The following is an 18,633-nucleotide window of genomic DNA, read 5'->3' on the forward strand; positions in this document are numbered from 1 at the left end:
ACTTAGTAGTCACGGGAAAAATGATAGATCAAACACTACCCACATTTTCCCTGTTGCTTGGAAGTGGGTCTGGAGTCTCAACAAAGCAGCTGCTGCTGCTAAGTCGCTTCAGTCATGTCCGATTCTGCGTGACCCCATGGACTGTAGCCCACCAGGCTCCTCCATCCAAGGGATTTTCCAGGCAAGAGTGCTGGAGTGGGGTGCCATTGCCTTCTCCGCAACAAAGCAGCTGCTGCTGCTGCTAAGTCGCTTCAGTCGTGTCCAACTCTGTGCGACCCCATAGACAGCAGCCCACCAGGCTCCCCCACCCCTGGGATTCTCCAGGCAAGAACACTGGAGTGGGTTGCCATTTCCTTCTCCAATGCATGAAATTGAAAAGTGAAAGTGAAGTCTTTCAGTCGTGTCCGACTCCTAGCGACCCCATGGACTGCAGCCTACCAGGCCCCTCCGTCCATGGGATTTTCCAGGCAAGAGTACTGGAGTGGGGTGCCATTGCCTTCTCTGAACAAAGCAGCTAGACAACATTTAAACAGGGGACATATGGGCATCATCTGAAAGGTTTTTACTTTAAGTTGCAGTTAAATTAATAACAGCTGTTGAATATACTCCTTAGAAATTTATCTGACAACTTAATTAAACTAATACATTTTAAATAAGCCCCTTTGTGTATGCTTAGTCACTCAGTTGTGTCCAACTCTTTGTGGCCCCATGGACTGTAGCCCGCCAGGCTCCTCTGCTCATGGAATTTTTCAGGCAAAAATCCTGGAGTGGGGTGCCATTCCTTCCTCCAGGGGACATTCCCAAGCCAGGGATCGAATCTGGATCTTCTGCATTGGCAGGCAGATTCTTTACCACTGAGTCATCTGGGAAGTTGCTTTGGGGGCTGGTATTTCTAAAAGCCCCTTGGTGGCTGGTGTCATGTGGTTGAGAGCCACTGTACCCGATCTTCCCACCTTAATGGCACTTGATATTATTTGAAGTGATGATAGTTACTTATTTGTTGATGTGTTTGTTGTCTCATCTCCTCACCAAGACATAAATTCATGGAGGGTGGGGAATTTATTGATCTTACTCAGTACTGTTTAGCCCACACCTGGAATAGTGCCTGGTACTTAGTAGGGCCTCAGAAGATATTTCCTGAATGAATAACCTCAATCAGCCTAATATCCTGGAGTTCCGTATCAGCAACTGAAGACCATGGATAATTCAGAATCTCCTGGAGGGAGAGGTACAGGTCTTAACTCTTTCCTGCTGGGCTTCTGGCTCTATCTTTAACTCTGTGGAGGGATAAAGATTCAGATTTATTTCAAAGTAAATGGCTGGGAAATAAAATGAGAACAGAACAGTGACAAAGTGGCAGTATTCAATATCCATTAAGTGGACATTTCTCCTTGCGAAAAGGCAACATCTGTGGTAAACTACCCCTGAGTTTTATAGGTCAAAACTCAGATTTTTGGGGTCTCATCCCTGGAGCTTCGGAGATAGGACTTGAGAACTTGCATTTCACATAAGTTCCTCAGTGATGCTGCTGTTGCTGGCCAGGGGACCACACTTTTAGAACCACTGGTATGAACTGTAAGACACTATTCATGCATCAACTGTTATATCATTCACTCTCCAACTTCACCGCCATCCCCTTTACAGTCAACCCTGACTGGGACTTATCTTTGAACATAAACCACCATCCCCTGTGGGAGGAATTCCTTTCACACTTGTGGGTCAACCTACCTGCTGCACAAAAAGGAAGCCATAAAGGAGAGATTGGCTGTTCTTTACTATCAACCACAAAGCGGTGGTTTATTACAATGAAACAAAAGCCAAGGAGATCGCATGGCACAAGGACACATCATATATGAGGTTTCACGAGCAGTCACAACTGCCTAATGCAGTTTGGTGGTTATTTAATGGTTACTGAGAACCACAGGGTCCTAATTGAAGCTGAACATGTTTCCAATCCCGGCTTTGGAGGCAATGAGCCTGGCACGGACTGCTGTGCTGTACTGTGGGCTTCTACTACTCTTTTATTATTAATAAGACTCAATTTTTTAAAATCCCTGTATAAAACGTTGTCAAGAATGAAGGAAGAAGTGTATTCATCGCTGGTTTATCATCAAGTGTGTCAAGGATTCTGTGTTTTGTTTCCTAGCTACTTCCTTTCAGCAACTTAGGCCAAAATCCAGCCATGTCCACACAGCATCTTACGTGTGCACGTGAATCATTTTTCTTCATTTTCTTGTTTTCTAGAACCCAATTTCAGTTGTATTAAAACTGGTTTAACATATGTTCAATTATACTTCAAAGACAAACTCATATGAAAGAGCTTAGATTTATGGCTACCAAAGGCGGAGGGTGTGGGTAGGTGAAACTGGATGAAAGCGGTCAAAAGGTATAAACTTGTAAGTGTAAGATAAATAAATCCTAGGGATGTAGTGTACCACATGATGAATATAATTAATACTACTATAGGATATATATGAAAATTGTTAAGAGACTAAATCCTAAGAGTTCTTATTAGCAGAAGGACTTTTTTTTTTCTTATTTCTTTAATGCTGAGTCTATGCAAGATGATGGATGTTCACCAAACTTACAATGATCATCATTTCATGAGGTATGGAAGTCAAATCACCTTACACTCATACAGGGCTGTCAATTTTATCTCAATAAAATGAGAAGAAAAAACACGTTCAAGTAAAGAAGAGTGATCACTTGCACAGTGCCTGCTACACACCTGACACTGTGCTAAGAATTTTAAATGAACTAAAGTTCATTTGACCCTTCGAGCAACAGTTTGAGGTAGGTGCTACCATCCTTCCCGTTTTATAGATGAAGAAAGGGAGGAAAGGGATGAGAAAGCTGAAGCAACATTTATTCACACTGCTTTGTATGATTCACTGTTTTAGGCAGAGGGGAGCAAGATATGATGCCTCTCAGCTTTTAACTATGCTCCAAAGGACAAGTTCAAGAATCCAAGGTTAAGGAGAAAGCATAAGACAAGACACGCAGCCATAAAAGTACAGGAGATTGGGAGAAGGTGTTGTCGCAATTATGGTGGTGTGTAGACTCAACATAGATAGGTGAGAAGGAAAGAGGGTGCAAAGGGCGGGCAGTCCTGACTCTGTGACTTGGGAACCAGGGGTCAATAACACCCCTTGCCTTCTGGAAGCATGTCCCAAATTTAACTCAAGAACTACTCTTCCAATTTTTGTAACATACGTGCACCATTTTCACTATTTTTAATTTAATATATGAAATAACCATCTTAAAAAATACATTTATTAAAAAATCCATATCATTACTGTGAATGTAAGACAAGTGTTACTTGCCAAAGATGGAAGATAACTATAAAAATAAACAGGACTTCCCTGGTAGTCCAGAGATTAAGAATCCTGCCAATACAGGATACTGTATTGGGACTGGGGACTGGGGTTTGATCTCTGGTCTGAGAAGACCCCACGTGCCTCAGGGCAACTAAGCCTGTGCACCAGAACTACTGAAGCCCTTATTCCCCAGAGCTTGTGCTCCGCAACAAGAGAAGCCACTGCAAAGAGAAGCCCTCTCATCACAACTGGAGTAGCCCCTGCTTGCCAAAATTAGAGAAAGCCGACACACAGCCACGAAGACCTGGCATGGCCAAAAACAAATTTAAAAACTTTTCAGTAGATTATTTAAAGAATACTCATTCTTCTTAACTTATGTACCACAGTGAAACTCAAAATCACACTTCGGGAAACACTGAAGTGGCAATGATGAATCACAGATCAGTGGTCTCAGCTATCAAATTTGGCTTCTACTTTCTCTTTTATATATTTGTATGTATTTTTCTCAATGGCTCTTTAGCTAGCTCTATATAACATCCCCAAACTCCTCTCTCTTAGCTAGTTGAACTCATAAAATATTTGGTTGATTCTGTTTTATAGAAAACAAAGTTAAAATTTCATGTCACTCTCCTGCTAAGATTTGAGGACTGTTTTGTAGGTCAGCTATTTTAAATTCTCCTTGGTGGTTCAACATTTCTCTGCACCTCCAGCAGGTGTCTGATCAATGGGGCTGCATGGCCACAGTGCCAGTGCCATGGTGGTTGTGTTTTAGAAGAACTTTCAATTGCAGAAGTGAGTTCTTTGCTACCAAGTCTCCCCTATGCCATCAGAACCTAGACAGCTGCCTCTGTAGATAGCTATTAGGCCTTTGCTATTGGGAGAAAGGCGTTCTGTCCTCACAGTTTGAAGAGACAGGTTATTGTTCTAACTGAAAAAAAAAAAGACAACATGGATGCGTGTATTCATGATGTATTTTCAGGTGTGTGTGTGTCTGTAATGCGTGCATGCATGCTAAGTTGCTTCCATCATGTCCAACTCTTTTTGACCCTATGGACCGTAGCCCACCAGGCTCCTCTGTCCATGGGATTCTCCAGGCAAGAATACTGGAGTTGGGTTGCCATTTCCTACTCCAGGGGATCTTCCCAACCCAGGAATCAAACCCACGTCTCTTACATCTCCAGCACTGGCAGGTGGGTTCTTTATCACCACCTGCCACCTGGGAAGCCGGTATCTATAATAATAGCAAAATGGTATAAGGATGTAAGGATACAGAAAAGCTTTTCTGTTGTTGCTCTTTCTATCTTTCCTGCCTCTCTCCCTTCTTCCACTCCTCCCCACCTTACTTTTTCATTTCGTGTTCCTCTCAGGAAAATATTACCCTGAAACAGCCAGTCACATTTTGAGCCAACCTCTCCCTCCTCCCAGTCCAGGATCATTTGTGAACACTTCGTTTAAACGCTGTCATGTGATAGGGCTCACATGTATCCATGGTGTGGTCTGTCCTCTGGTCTACAGAACAATTCCCATTGGTATTGCCACACTTTGACCCCATTAGTCTAGTTACAGTCTTTGTATTAAGGCAAAAAGCATATTGAACTTAAATGGAGCCAGATGTAAATATCTACACTCAGCACTGCCACTCCTTATGTGTATGAATTTGGCAAGTCAGACAACTTTTCTGGCCTCAGTTTATGTAACTGCACAAGTATTTCCCAGAGTTTTCATTGCAATCAAAATTAGATCCTATATGATAAAACTCTTCATAAACCACATTGCTCTTAAAGGGCCATATACATGTCGGATGTGCTAGAGACCAAATCTTCCTAAGATCCTTTGATCTCAGGCTACACTGTTCTAGAAACTATACATCTTCCTCAGACCCTATAGGGAGAACAGATGTTTTGCACTGTTCTATGAAGAGAATGTTGAGGTGGCTTAAACATCCACCAGAAATTCTAAGAGGTAGGTCGTATTCAAATTCTTCACCAGCAAGTTTCCCTCCTCATAGGATGAGTGAAAAAAAAATGGTACGTTTTGCTACGAGAAGAGCCAAAGTTGATGATCTTAGAAGACACCACATATCAAACTCTAAGAGTAGAAGAAGAGAAAAGGAGATCTAGTGGAGTCTGGTGTAAAAGGAGAATATGGTGCACTTGGAACGCACAGCAGGAGATTGGTCCTCTTCCCCGAGGGGTCTATCACTCTCTCCCCAACGACTGCCTTCTGCTCTGCTCTTCTCCTTGCTTTGCCTTCCCAAGACCACACTTTCATTCTCATCATGCCCTTCGTGCTTTAAGTTTAAACCTTCAGAACACTTAGCTGATAGAACTAAGACCTGGAATGCATGTAGAAATAGCAATTGGCAGCCTTTATGGGCAGGAGAGAACAGCTGGGTCACATGATCACAGAGAGGAAGAGTGCACAGAAAGTGTGAGAGCCCCTCCTCCCCCAACTCACTCTCAAAATGAACTGAAATGTTCACTAAATTATGGACATAAATCATTCTAATAGAGAAAGAAAAATCATACCAAATAATCTGACTTCTATACCTGTTGTGGATGTTTGTATTCATGTTTTTTATTAATAGCTTTCATTCTTAAAGGTAGAGGTGAAGTGGCTCAGTCATGTCTGACTCTTTGAGACCCCATGGACTGTAACCTACAAGGCTCCTCTGTCTATGGAATTTTCCAGGCAAGAGTACTGGAGTGGGTTGCCATTTTCTTCTCCAGGGGATCTTCCCGACCGAGGAATGGAACCCAGGTCTCCTGCATTGCCGGCAGACGCTTTACTGTCTGAGCCACCAGGGAAGCCCTTATTTTCTTAATTAGACTTCCCTTTAAATTTTCGTACTAGGGGCCAATCAGGAGAGTTAACAAGCCAAGGTCAGTTGCTTCCCTTCCTGTACACACAAATTGCTTTACCCTGGTCTCAGCGAACTCTCAGAAATAGGTATGGTGGAGAGAGACACTGTGTGTGAACTTGCACAAATCCATCAGCGCTACAGGAAGAACTCAAAGCAGAAGATCTCCTGGTGGTAGGTCAACATAGGTATGCTTGCATATGAAGGACATTCAGATATTATAGCATTAATGCTAAACCTCAGGGAAAGTTAATAGGCTATTAATGTATGCACAAAGTAGCCGGTTTACTAGAAAATACATCAAGGAACAAAAGGAGTGGTTTCTGCCATGATGGCCTCTGACAGTCTTGAGGCACATCAGCCTGTGCCTGTGGGAGTCAGCCAGGTGCTGCCCCACTGGTGAAAGAAGGGGTTGCTCTCCAGTCTTTCTGGGTCACTTGGAGAAGGCAATGGCACCCCATTCCAGTACTCTTGCCTGGAAAATCCCATGGACAGAGGGGCCTGGTAGGCTGCAGTCCATGGGGTCGCTAAGAGTTGGACACGACTGAGTGACTTCACTTTCACTTTTCACTTTCATGCATTGGAGAAGGAAATGGCAACCCACTCCAGTGTTCTTGCCTGGAGAATCCCAGGGACGGGGGAGCCTGGTGGGCTGCCACCTATGGGGTCGCACAGAGTCAGACACGACTGAAGCGACTTAGCAGTAGCAGTAGCAGTGGGGCACAGAGAATGGAAATAGCACTAGAAATGATGTCATAACAAGCATGAGCCCTATTAGCTCCTTGAGAACATGTGCCTGAATTTTGAAGGCCTCTAACTTGCAAGGAAATGGTCCTAGCATGATGAAAACTGCAGACACAGACCACATGACCAACCCCATCCTCTGTGTGTTGTAACTGACAAAGATGATAAATATTCTTAACAGCAAAATTAGAGGATCAGATGATCAGAAAGAGAAAACCCTCTGAGATTCCAAGCAGACCAGGAACCACCAAGGAGAGACACATACCCACCACATACGTGTCTACTCTCCTGTTACTGAATTAATATAACCCAAGCTTCTCAGGTTAAGGGATGTCATTTTGAATGTTTAGAGTCATTATACAAAAACAAAAATGTGACCAAACCTTGTCACCTTGGACATCAATCTTATGGCATCGAAGTTGGATTATCAAAAACCCTGAAATTATTCTCATCTGAGTACCAGTCTCTACTGAATACACATGTGAATGCTTAATCATGGGAGGTTAGTTTAGAGATACAGGGCCTTCTCTGGTGGTCCACTGGCGAAGACTGTGCTTCCACTGCAGGGGGCATGGGTTAGATCCCTGTCTGGGTAACTAAGAACACACATGCCACGCGATGCAGAAAAAAAAAAAATAGTACAATACATCTTTACAATGGGATATGAGGCAGTCATTAAATTTCATGCTTTCAGATAACATTAATAAAATAAGAATATGGCCACAGTATCATAGTGAGAGAAAGAAGATTGCAAACTGTTCATACATTGTGTTTCCAATTCTATTGTATCACACTGTATTGTATTATAATATACACAGAAAAAAGCATCAGATAAGGAACAGAAGAAATGTAAATGCTAGTTCTTTGTAGGTATGGAAATGGGTACATTTTATTTTGTCCCCTAAATACAATTAATAAGCAAATAAAATTACAAATGTTATAATAAGAAAATCATAAGTGTTTTTAACTTGTCTATCAACACAAGAGTCTTGTAACAGCCCCCTACACCACTACTTCTTCTTCAATACTACCACTGAAAAAACATCATAAGCCAGAATTAGAAAGATGGTTCAGAGACTCAGGAGCCAACCAGAGACAACTGTCATGAAATAAAAATCTCAATAAAATGTAAACAAGGTGGATGAAAGCCATCTTTCAGCTTTGGGGACACTTTCCTCTTTACTACGTTTCCTTAAGTCAAGGTCAAGCCAGCACTTCTGTCTCCAAGCTCTGTCCAGCTTTTCTCAAACCCGATAAGCGGGTATAGGTTTCAAAAGCAAAGTCAACCAAGGTTATCTTGGTCTTTTATCCTTTTCATTCAGTGGCTGATGACAGCACATGAAGACAACCAGCCTTTCTGAAATGACATTTCTGAAGTCCATTCCCCCAATACATCCTGCTCTGCTCTTCAAATTATTTTATAAACGTACATGGGGGCAGCAGCTTGACTTTGTGGACTAACAGGGCTGTGGAGACGTTGAGGGCTAAGCGCACACCTCCCCACCCCACAAGTCTCTTTCTGGAACCTCAGAAAAGGGTGTAGACTAAAAGCCACATGGGCCATGGCTCTTGGAGCTGAGGGAAACACATCGCTTGGATGTGAGAGTCTGTGATAATCAACAACTTGGAAAGACAACCAAAACCGTGCATCTATATGACACCGGCTTATGCCATGTCTATAAGGCAGTGTCATATACATGCACGGTCTTTACTAACCAGGCAACGTGAAAGGCCACCCAAACATTAGACAATAGATTTAAAAATCACCTTAGGGTATAGAAATCGTGTGTCACAATCAGTATCCTTCTCCTTGCAGCACTCTTTTTTTTGTTTTCCCCAGCAACTAGGAAAATGTCAAGACTAATTTGGTGGGAGCAGTGCTAGGCTCACAGTAGGTGCTCAATTACTATGTGTAAGAAAGAAGGGAAGATCCAAAACCCTCAACGCCTTGGAGGCCACACCTTGCTGTCAGGGCCGGACTGCCCCCTAAGAAATACCCCGGATTTTAGGTTCTTCCAAAGTCAGCCCCTGGTGCGGTTAACAGTTCTGGCACTCTACACTTCTCTCTATGAAGAAATTCTCCCGGGAGCTAGTAGAGATCCTTTCTGCTGGATCTTAAGCCCTCTTACTCTGGTTCTATCTAGGAGAAGAGAGAGTGAACAGCTGATGTCAACACTTGGTCCGATAATTCTTCATAGATTTAAAGAAAGTCATCACCTCCTTGCTCTCCTCCTTCCCCTCCATGACCCCAATTCCCACAGCCTTTCTCCATGGAGTCTGTTTCTTAATCCCTTTATCCAATGATGCCTATTAGGACGCAGTTCAAAGTCAGCGAAAAGAACATGTTGTTAAGCGGTGGTATCGGGAGATGCAGAGCAAAGACACCGACACGGGAAGGAGTTCATATTTCACTTCTCAGATACCTTGTGTGAGCCTGGAAAGTATGTGAATGGCACGTGGATCCTCCCCTGGGGTGGGAGGTGGAGTGAAGTGGGGGCAGGCGTGTTCCAGCCATCATCAAGTATTTCCTGGCCTGCTGAGCACTGTCTAAGGCAGGGTACAGACATCTAGTGGAAAACCAAACAGATGTGGTTCCCGTGTTTGTGAGCAGCCTGTCAGCTTGTCCATGATGTGTGTGTGTGTGTGTGTGTGTGTGTGTGTGTGTGTATGTGTGTGAGCCCATGCAAGCACACATGAATAGATGGAGAAGCTGTTTTATGTCAAGAGTCAATGGCTTTCAAGTGGAATCTGTCACGGCAGTAATCAACCTTTCTCATATCACCACCAAACTGACCATCCTGGAATACGATTTTGCTAGTCCTCAAGAGATTCCCTAATGGTCAGCAGTAAAAGAATCCACCTGAAATGCAGGAGATGTGGTTTGATCCCTGGGTTGGGAAGATCCCCTAGAGAAGGAGATGGCAACTCACTCCAGTATTCTTGCCTGGGAAATCCCATGGACAGAGGAGCCTGGCGGGTTACAGTCTGTGGGTCTCGAAGAGTTGGACACGACTGAGCGACTAAACAACAACAGCAGGTACCAGTATGACAGAGCATCCACAGCCTGGGGTTAGTGCTGTCTCCTGGATACAGGGTGACCAGAAGCATCCTTTAACCTGACTCATTCATCTCAGGCTCCAAAGGCCAGTGGCGCCTTCTGTTTTATGATGTTGCTGCTGCAGCAGCTCTTGGGAGTCATCTTTCTACCAGTTCAGTTAGCCTTCCTCTCTCTTACTGATCCAGACGTTAATTCACAAATAAGACTACTGACCCAGCATTTCCAACCAACCACTTTCTCCTGGAATCCTTCTTTCACTGGTGAATGTGGCTCTAATCTGTTAGGACTGTAAGCCTAAAATGGTATCTGGGGATTGGGGAGCCCAAAGAATGACCTGGACAAACAGAGAATGCTGTACTCTACACAAGGAGGAGTATTTTCTGGTGGATGGAAGCAGGGAAGAGGGAGTGGGCTTGTAAAATACACGTCTGGTGTTTTTGGGAGAAAGGATAGCGGAGGTGAAAACCATACGTATCCTCGCAGTTCTGACCTAGACAGTCCCTTTAAGGTCTGTTTATATCCTACAGCTTGAAAATGCACCATCATCATTTCTTGAAGTCATTGCTCAGAACACACCCCCACTGCATTTCATTTTTATTATCCCCATTTTAGGAACGATTAAATGGAAGCAGGGAGCAGCAGCAATGAAGCAAATCATGAGAGGCTCAGATAAAGACAGAAGCCCGAATGCTTGTTGGAACTGCCTCTCTGTGCCAGACTATTTTTAATGCAAGTTTATGCGTCTGCCCCCCTCTTAGACTTAGAAATGAACCCTTCTGCACACAAATATTTTTCTACCATCCCCTATCCTTTCCAACTCACCAGGCTATGTATGTGTGTATGTGTAGTCCTCTTTAAATGTTCCTCACATTTCTACCTACCAGAGATATGTACTTGGCTTTCTGTGAATATAATTCTGATCCAGAGATCTCTGCTATTCCAGCCCCCTGCCTCCATGCCTCCTTGCTGCTGCTGCTAAGTCGCTTCAGTCGTGTCCGACTCTGTGCGACCCCATAGACTGCAGCCCACCAGGCTCGCCCATCCCTGGGATTCTCCAGCCAAGAACACTGGAGTGGGTTGCCATTTCCTTGTTCAGTGCATGAAAGTGAAAAGTGAAAGTGAAATCGCTTAGTCGTGTCCGACTCCCAGCGACCCCATGGACTGCAGCCTACCAGGCTCCTCCGTCCGTTGGATTTTCCAGGCAAGAGTACTTAATGGCTACTTATATAGGATCCCATTAAAGGGTCACAAAACATGTACCCTTTGTTTAAAAAGAAAAAAGGGGGTTGAGTAAATGTAGAAACTTTGTATATGCTTGGTGTGTTTTCAGAGCAAAAAGGTGACAGTGAGAACAACAACTGCTCTGAGGAGCAGTCTGGGGAACCAAGGCTCATCGATGATAAAAGGACATTCTTTTTACTGGATGTTCTTTTGCATCATTTGGCTTTTTATCATATGTAGATAGTATCTTTAAAAATTGTACAAAGAGGGTGGAGACTACCAACTGATATTTGTAAAATGCTGGCTATGTTTCAGCCACCGTTAACTAGTTTTACTATCATCTCCTTTATAGTTGGTTACTGTAAAATCCCCTTTAATCTATATAATAGCCTTAGGCAAAGCCCTATATTACAGAAGGAAAACAGACTCAGGTAATATCAGTGGCTCGGCTAACACAAAAAAAAAAAAAAAAAAAAAACAACTAGTGTGGGTCATTGAACTGGGCTCTCTCCCATTTCCAAAACCAAGCTCAGTTCTCTAGACCATCCTGCCTTCACTTTGAGTCTTTCAGAAGGAACCGAATTTATAAGACAGTGGCTTTGTAAAAACCTGAAGGAATCCTGTGACATCCTATCATGGGGTTCACACTGACAACTTAATGAATCTTCCTCCGGCCAAGGTGTCTTGTAGAGCACTGCTTGGGCACACCTGTCTGGAGATAAGGCCTCCCCAAAGGTCCCCTGAGTCCTCGCTGGTCCTTGGGGGCACTCACCCCAAGGGCAGGGATGTATCTGCTCTTGTGAGCTGTTCAGTAAACCACTCCATCTGCACAGGACAGCCTGAGGTAGAAGTGAGTGGCTAGTCACTACTCCAACCCCCCTAAGCGTACAGATTCTTCATTTATTGAACAATGGTCTCTGGAGTGAGCCAAGCACCCTTCTTAAGTGCTGGAATTACCGAGGTGAAAGAGGCCCTTGCCCCATGCAACATCTCTCCTGGTGTGAGAAAACAGGCAGTAAACAGGCAGACAAATAAGCAAAACATCAGATAACAAGTATACTGAAGAAAAGAGACATAAACCTGACTGTGGCTGCTTCGGCTCGGGTCATGATATTTACCCAAGTGACAAGAATGACCTGGGAGTTACTGTCCTTAAAAACAAAGTCTTCTTCTGTATGCTCCAGCTCTCACCCAACTTCCACGCCAAGGTCCTATTTCTCTACAGCATGACTTTGTAATCTCGAGAAGGACCCACTGTTCATGCCACCATTCTAGACATGAGGAAAGAAAGACCTTAGACAAGTGAAGGGAGCAGATCACACAGTGAGTTAGGCACGTCACTGGAAGCTGACAGCACCGTCTCTTAGCCCACGTTTCTTCCACAAGCTGAGACTCACTCCTCGATTCTCTCCCCAGCGAGCATCTCTTCACTGTAGAATCCTCATTCTAAGGCCTGCCTCTCTGATCTCTAAATCTTCCCAGGACCACTGGGAACCATCTAGAACACTACTAGGAATCCTGGGGATGCAGAAGGGTTCTGGGGGCCAGGGTGATGGTGGAAGAAAAGGATGTTCGATTTCACCATGTCCCAGACATGCCTTTGACCTGAGCTTGGCTGCCCCTCTCTGCCCACAGGGGCTTCCACCTTCCACGTTTGGGAGCCATGAGGCTCATAAAGCCAAAAAATACTGACTTCTCTCTGCAGCAGCGTTCTCTGATGTAACCAAGTCAGTATGAAATATTCTATTCTATTTAGTATGATCCCAATCCCCCCAAAATGCTTTATCAAAGGATTATCCACAGAATTTCTTTAAATAACAAGCTCCGTTAGCACACTTAAAATACAATCTATGAAAATTCAATCTACATAAAGATTTTATCTCCTCTTGCCAAAAAAAAAAAAAAAAATCCAGCTATTGTATCAAGGGCAACAACATAAACTTGGATTCTTAATGATGGATTTTAGACCGTTGCATTATGTAATGGTTCTCAGTTGTTCGACAGGTTTATTGAGCCGTGTGACATGTTCCTTCAGGTTCCCATGAGGACAGGACGATATGAAGACACAGCCTCTGACCTCCAGAAGCATCACACACACAGCTCTGACACAGGCAGCTGTCACGAGTGCTGCTGACAGGGGTGCGGACCAATGCTACAGGGGATACGGGAGTGAAAAGTGAAATCCCGGCCAAAGATCAGGCAAGGAAAAAGCAGTATTTTAATTGGTTTCAAAGGATGATTATGATCTGTATAATTGGACCATTCGTTCCAGGAAAAGGGAACATCATGACACGCCATACAGGGAGCAAGACGTACAGGGGCAACTTCTCAGAACAGCGACGAACCCAGGGCTGCTTGATGGTGATACAGGACACACCGAGGAAGAGAAGACGGTGTTGGAAAACAGACCGCTGCCTTGAATGCAAGAAGAGATAAAGTTTGGACCCAATTCACAAACCACCGGAGCTTTGAGCAGGTCTGGAGCAGAGAAAGAACATAACCACAACTGTGCCTTGGGAAGCTCATTCTAGAAGCCATGTCCAGAACTGAGCTGAATGGATAAAAGTGGGTGACATCTGAGTGATCTTTTTTGAACACCCGGATCCAGGTGTGGTTGATGCTTACATTGGGCTCCCAGTTAATAAGGAGCCATGCAATTAAAAATTTCACTAAGTGTTATCATTGAGTAAAACATATCATTTTACAATGTGAATCTTTATTTTTGTCAGCTAGGGCTTAATTTTATTTATGGATGATTACTGATGCCATTTGAATATGCCAATGATCTCTGAAATAAAACATATCTAAAAGTAAAAATATTTAAAAAAATAAGAAAGTGTGCATCAGAGAGAGGGAGGTCCATTTAAAACATTATCCACATGGTTTTTGGATCATATAAAAATAAGTAATACATATAAGAGTGAGAGTAAAGGTAGAATTGATAAGGAGGGGAGGGATCCAACCCCCAGGAAGGAGAAACTAGCTGTGGAAAGGGGTGGGGGTCCCAGGCCTCAGATTCCAGCCTAAGGAAGAGAAGGCAGCGCCAATGAGTGGAAGTGGTGTCTCTTTAAGACAGGACGGCTATGAGAGGCCCCATACTCGAGTCAGTAATCATGAGTCTATTGCATAAAAGCTATCCCCAGCTGGACGTCTTCTGTTCCACGTATGAAGCCTCAGTTTTTAATAACTCCTCTTCTGGAGATCTACAGAAGTGCCTGGTGTACACGCCGGCCCCAGAACACTTCTTAAATTATTATGTCTGCACAGCAGCAGTGAAAAGCAGCTTGATTGGGGTGAAGAGCAGGAGCCCAGAGAAGAGCCATTTTGGAACAAATGATAACTTCAATCAAGGACGCTGGGTATGATGTTAGCCTTATAGCTGAGCCCTTATTGGAGGAACACATGACAGGAAGACATCTTTCATTTGAAGGGCAAGGCTCTGGGTCCCACTACCTGAGATACACACGCCCTGTTTCACCTGTCCATGTCTCTCTGTGACAAGATTGTGAATTTCAAGACGTTTATCTCTGGCTTCTTTTCCTGGTTATTCTCTCTGAAAATATATCGCCTGGTTTCCATCCTAGTCAGAGCCACATTGACATCCTGAAGTCTGTTCTCAGCCAACTGGCCCACAGAGTCTGCAGAAATTGCCTGAAATCAGTGTTTCTCAATGTGTTTCACAGAATCTGATTCCACAAACTAAAGGGTCTTGTGATAAAAATCATTTGGGGAAATGCCAAATTAGATAAAATTAAAGATGTTCCTTTGCTAAGAGACCTCTATTTGCAACAACATGGATGGACCTTGAGGGTATTTATGCTAAGTGAAGTTAGAGAAAGATAAATACTGCATGATCTCACTTATATGTGGAATCTGAAAAAAAAAAATCTAGCCATAAATACAAAGAACAGACTGGTAGTTGGTCAAGGAATACAAACTTCCAGTTATAAAAGGAAGTCATGGGAATGTAAGGTAGAGCACGATAACTATGGTTAATAATACTCTTACCTATTTGAAAGTTGCTAAGAGAGTAGATTTTAAAAGTTATCATCACAAGAAAAAAAAATTTGGAACCATGCACAGTGATGGATGTTAACTAGACTCTCTGTGGTGATCACTTCACAATATACACAAATATTGAACCATTATATTGTACATACGGAACTAGTACAATGATATATGTCAATGACATCTCAGCAAAAAGGACACCTCTGAACTTTCAAATTAATATGTGTTCGGAGAATCTCCCAGAGTGAGACACAGTAGACAGCACCCCCTAATCTTATTTAACTGAGAAACCATTTCTCTGCAAAGCCTCTCAAGGCACAAGTGTCCTGATTCTCATGAACATGTGTGATGAAATGACTCTCAGGAACATTTGTATTGAACTAGGAATCAGGTATAACAATAGAAGCCAATACCTAGTAAGTGCTTACCATGTGCCAAGAACCCTTCTAAGTCCTTTACATATATCAATATATTTAATCCATATAGCAACCCAGTGATACTGAAACTATTATTTTTCCCATTTTTCAGATGAGGAAGTGGAGGCAGAGAGAAGTTAAGAGATTTGCCCAAGGTTGTAAGTAGCCAAGTTAGTGAGTAGAGAGCTGGGAATTGAACCCAGGCAGTCTGGCACCCACGTAAATTAATGCCTAATAGTAGAATTTCAGACACTGTGATCAGCTGACAGTGGGAGAGGTAGGTCCTAAGAGCAAGCCTCCAATCACAGGAAATCCAAATTTGTGTGCTCATGAATTAGGTTTCACAGGCCTCCCAGTACACCCTGTAGGACATGACTCCTGAACTATACCATCATTCGGTTTCTCCACTTAATTGTATTATCCTGTGCCTGCACACTCTTCCATTAAAACAAAGTCATGCTGCAGACAGCACAGCTACCAATAAAAATGGTAATACACAGGGAAAATCATCTCTTGATTGACCAAAGTGGCAAGAAAATGAAGGCGCACGTTTGAGAAAGGCCTCCTCTGTGTTCTCAAAGTATTGATCTCCAGCTCAGAGACCAAACCAAGTGGCGGTTTTCCTCCTGTGTGTTGCAAAATTTCTGATCCCCACCCCCTCCACTTAGCTCGAGAATTGCCAAAGACATGTCCTACCCTCTCCCACTTCCTCTCCTTGTTCAGAAGGATGATCACCAGCTTTGGGTGCATCTGGTAGCCGTCTTCACTGAAGGACAGATTTCTCCCTTCAAAAGTCACATTGATCAGATACCTGTAAACAGAGAATGAAGAGAAGGTTACAAGCATGAAGAAGGTATGTCAGAACAAGACAGTCAGGAAGACAGAGAGAAAGGTGGATGGAGACTGACGTGTAGATAGCTCTATAAACATCATGTAAAGCTTGTGCCCCTCGGGCTTTGGTTTCATTATCCAATAACTGCCATCCAAGTTTTCACACTATAGGAATAGTAAGAAAGATAATGTAAAAATTTGACATAAGCGCAATGGGCTTGAGTTTAGTTGGCAGCTATGACTGAGCAAATTATTGAGCCTTTTGAATATCTGTTTTTTTCACGATTTGACAAAAATGGGGTAATAAAGAACCTACTCTATTAGGTTTGAAGGGCTTAAATGAGATAGCTGACCAAGGGGAGAGTAAACCCTCATTAAGCGTTAATGACTATTATTCAAAAAAGGAGGTGAGTTCAAGGGAGGGGGGTGTAGAGACAAGATACAGTGGGAGTGGGCAAGACAGCTTCCCTTTTCACAGAAAATCGCAGGGGTGGGGTGGGGGTCCAGGGAGGAGAGAAAGACATTTTGCAGAGTGCTTCAGGTTCAGACATGTAAATTAGCAAAAACTAATAATGAGAGTCAGACCAATGGAGCTGTCTTTCAACACCTATACTCTCAGCTCACCCCATTCTCCCTTTCTGGCTGCTCTGACCTGATGAAGTTCCCTCACTGGGAATTCCCACAGGCATGTTCATTCCCATGGCATCAGTGCAACCGTGCTGATGGTTATTCAGGTCCCTTCACCACCATGGCTCAAGGCGTCAATAATGATTAGCTCCATGTTCACATGACATGCTATTCTGGAGCCTTGCACCTGATGCTGCAGTGAGACCTATCTCTGTTCAGAAGCAGAATGGGCAACCTGTGATTGTTGGGAGTCTTCTGACAGGCTTCAAAACTTCGACCAACCATGGCTCCCTACTGCACTGAAGGAGAGAAGAACGTGCAGGAGGCAGCCTAAAGGCTCCTTTTGTAAGTCTTCTCATTTAACAAAAACTGTGAGCCTCTTCTTTGATGCTACCAGGTAACATTAGATTAAGCAACCAAGGTTGCTTAGGGTTGCTAAGATGTAGGTCTTTCAGGAAATTCTAAAGATGACTAGGTACTGTGAACCAAATCCTCATGGACCACATTCCTTCTTCTAAAGCTGCCTGGGACTTTTCAAGCTGTCATTTCCAGGGCAAATGCAGTCAAAAACAGAGACCACAAAAGAGCAGAGATTCCTAGAATTTCAAAATTGGAAGAGATCTTCATAATCAATGAGCCCAGTTCCTGCAGTTTATCTTTCCTTTCTATGACATCATAAAACCAGCCCTCTCAGCTCTTCTTGAATACTTCCATTGATGGGGAGCTCATCACTGCATTCCCTACCCTCAAGGCAGCAACCTCACTGTTGGGCAGTTCTTTTTTACCTAAAGGTGAAATCTGCTCCCCTACTACCTCTAGATCCTGGTCTCCTCCTTAGGAGTTATACAGTTATACAGTCTAATGCTTCTTTTGCATGGGAGCTCTTCAAGCATTTGAAGATATTCATCATGTATCCCACATAAAGGGCTTCCCAGGTGGCTCATGGGTAAAGAATAGGCCTGCCAATGCAGGACACACAGGTTTGATCCCTGGGTTGGGATGATCCCCTCAAGAAGGAAAAGGGCAACCCACTCCAGTACTTCTGCCTGGGAAAACCCATGGACAGAGGAGCCTGGTGGACTGTAGTCCATGGGGTCGTACAGTCAGACATGACCTAGTGACTCAACAACAATAACAAATCCCTTATAAAATGAATTTTAGTCTTTGAAGAAACTATGAGCTCATTTGGTTCTATAATTTTAACTTGATAGATAAGGGAACTAACTGAAGCACAAAGAGGTCAAATTATTTGCCCCCAGCTAATTGGGAGCAGAAATAACATTTTATTTTATTTTTTATTTTTTTTTTTTTTTAGAAATAACATTTTAAGAGCTATATTATCATATGTGAAATGAATCGCCAGTCCAGGTTTGATGCATGATACAGGGTGCTCGGGGCTCGTGCACTGGGACGACCCAGAGGAATGAGATGGGGAGGGAGGTGGGAGGGGGGTTCAGGATGGGGAACACATGTACACCTGTGGCGGATTCATGTCAATATGGCAAAACCATTACAATATTGTAAAGTAATTAGCCTCCAATTAAAATAAAT

At 43.4% G+C, this 18,633-nt stretch overlaps 1 protein-coding gene across 1 annotated transcript in view; it reads right to left on the bottom strand.

The window, feature by feature from the left end:
- GRIN2B (glutamate receptor, ionotropic, N-methyl D-aspartate 2B) overlaps positions 1-18,633 on the bottom strand; it is a 353,376-nt gene that overhangs the window by 121,933 nt on the left and 212,810 nt on the right. Inside the window, exon 3 of the mRNA XM_010858710.1 lies at positions 16,321-16,435. Within this exon, the coding sequence (XP_010857012.1) occupies positions 16,321-16,435 (115 nt within the window). The remainder of the gene's footprint in view (positions 1-16,320; positions 16,436-18,633) is intronic.

The sequence above is a fragment of the Bison bison genome, unplaced genomic scaffold, assembly GCF_000754665.1.
Source record: "Bison bison bison isolate TAMUID 2011002044 unplaced genomic scaffold, Bison_UMD1.0 scf7180017864390, whole genome shotgun sequence".
NCBI classification, from domain to species: Eukaryota; Metazoa; Chordata; class Mammalia; order Artiodactyla; family Bovidae; genus Bison; species Bison bison.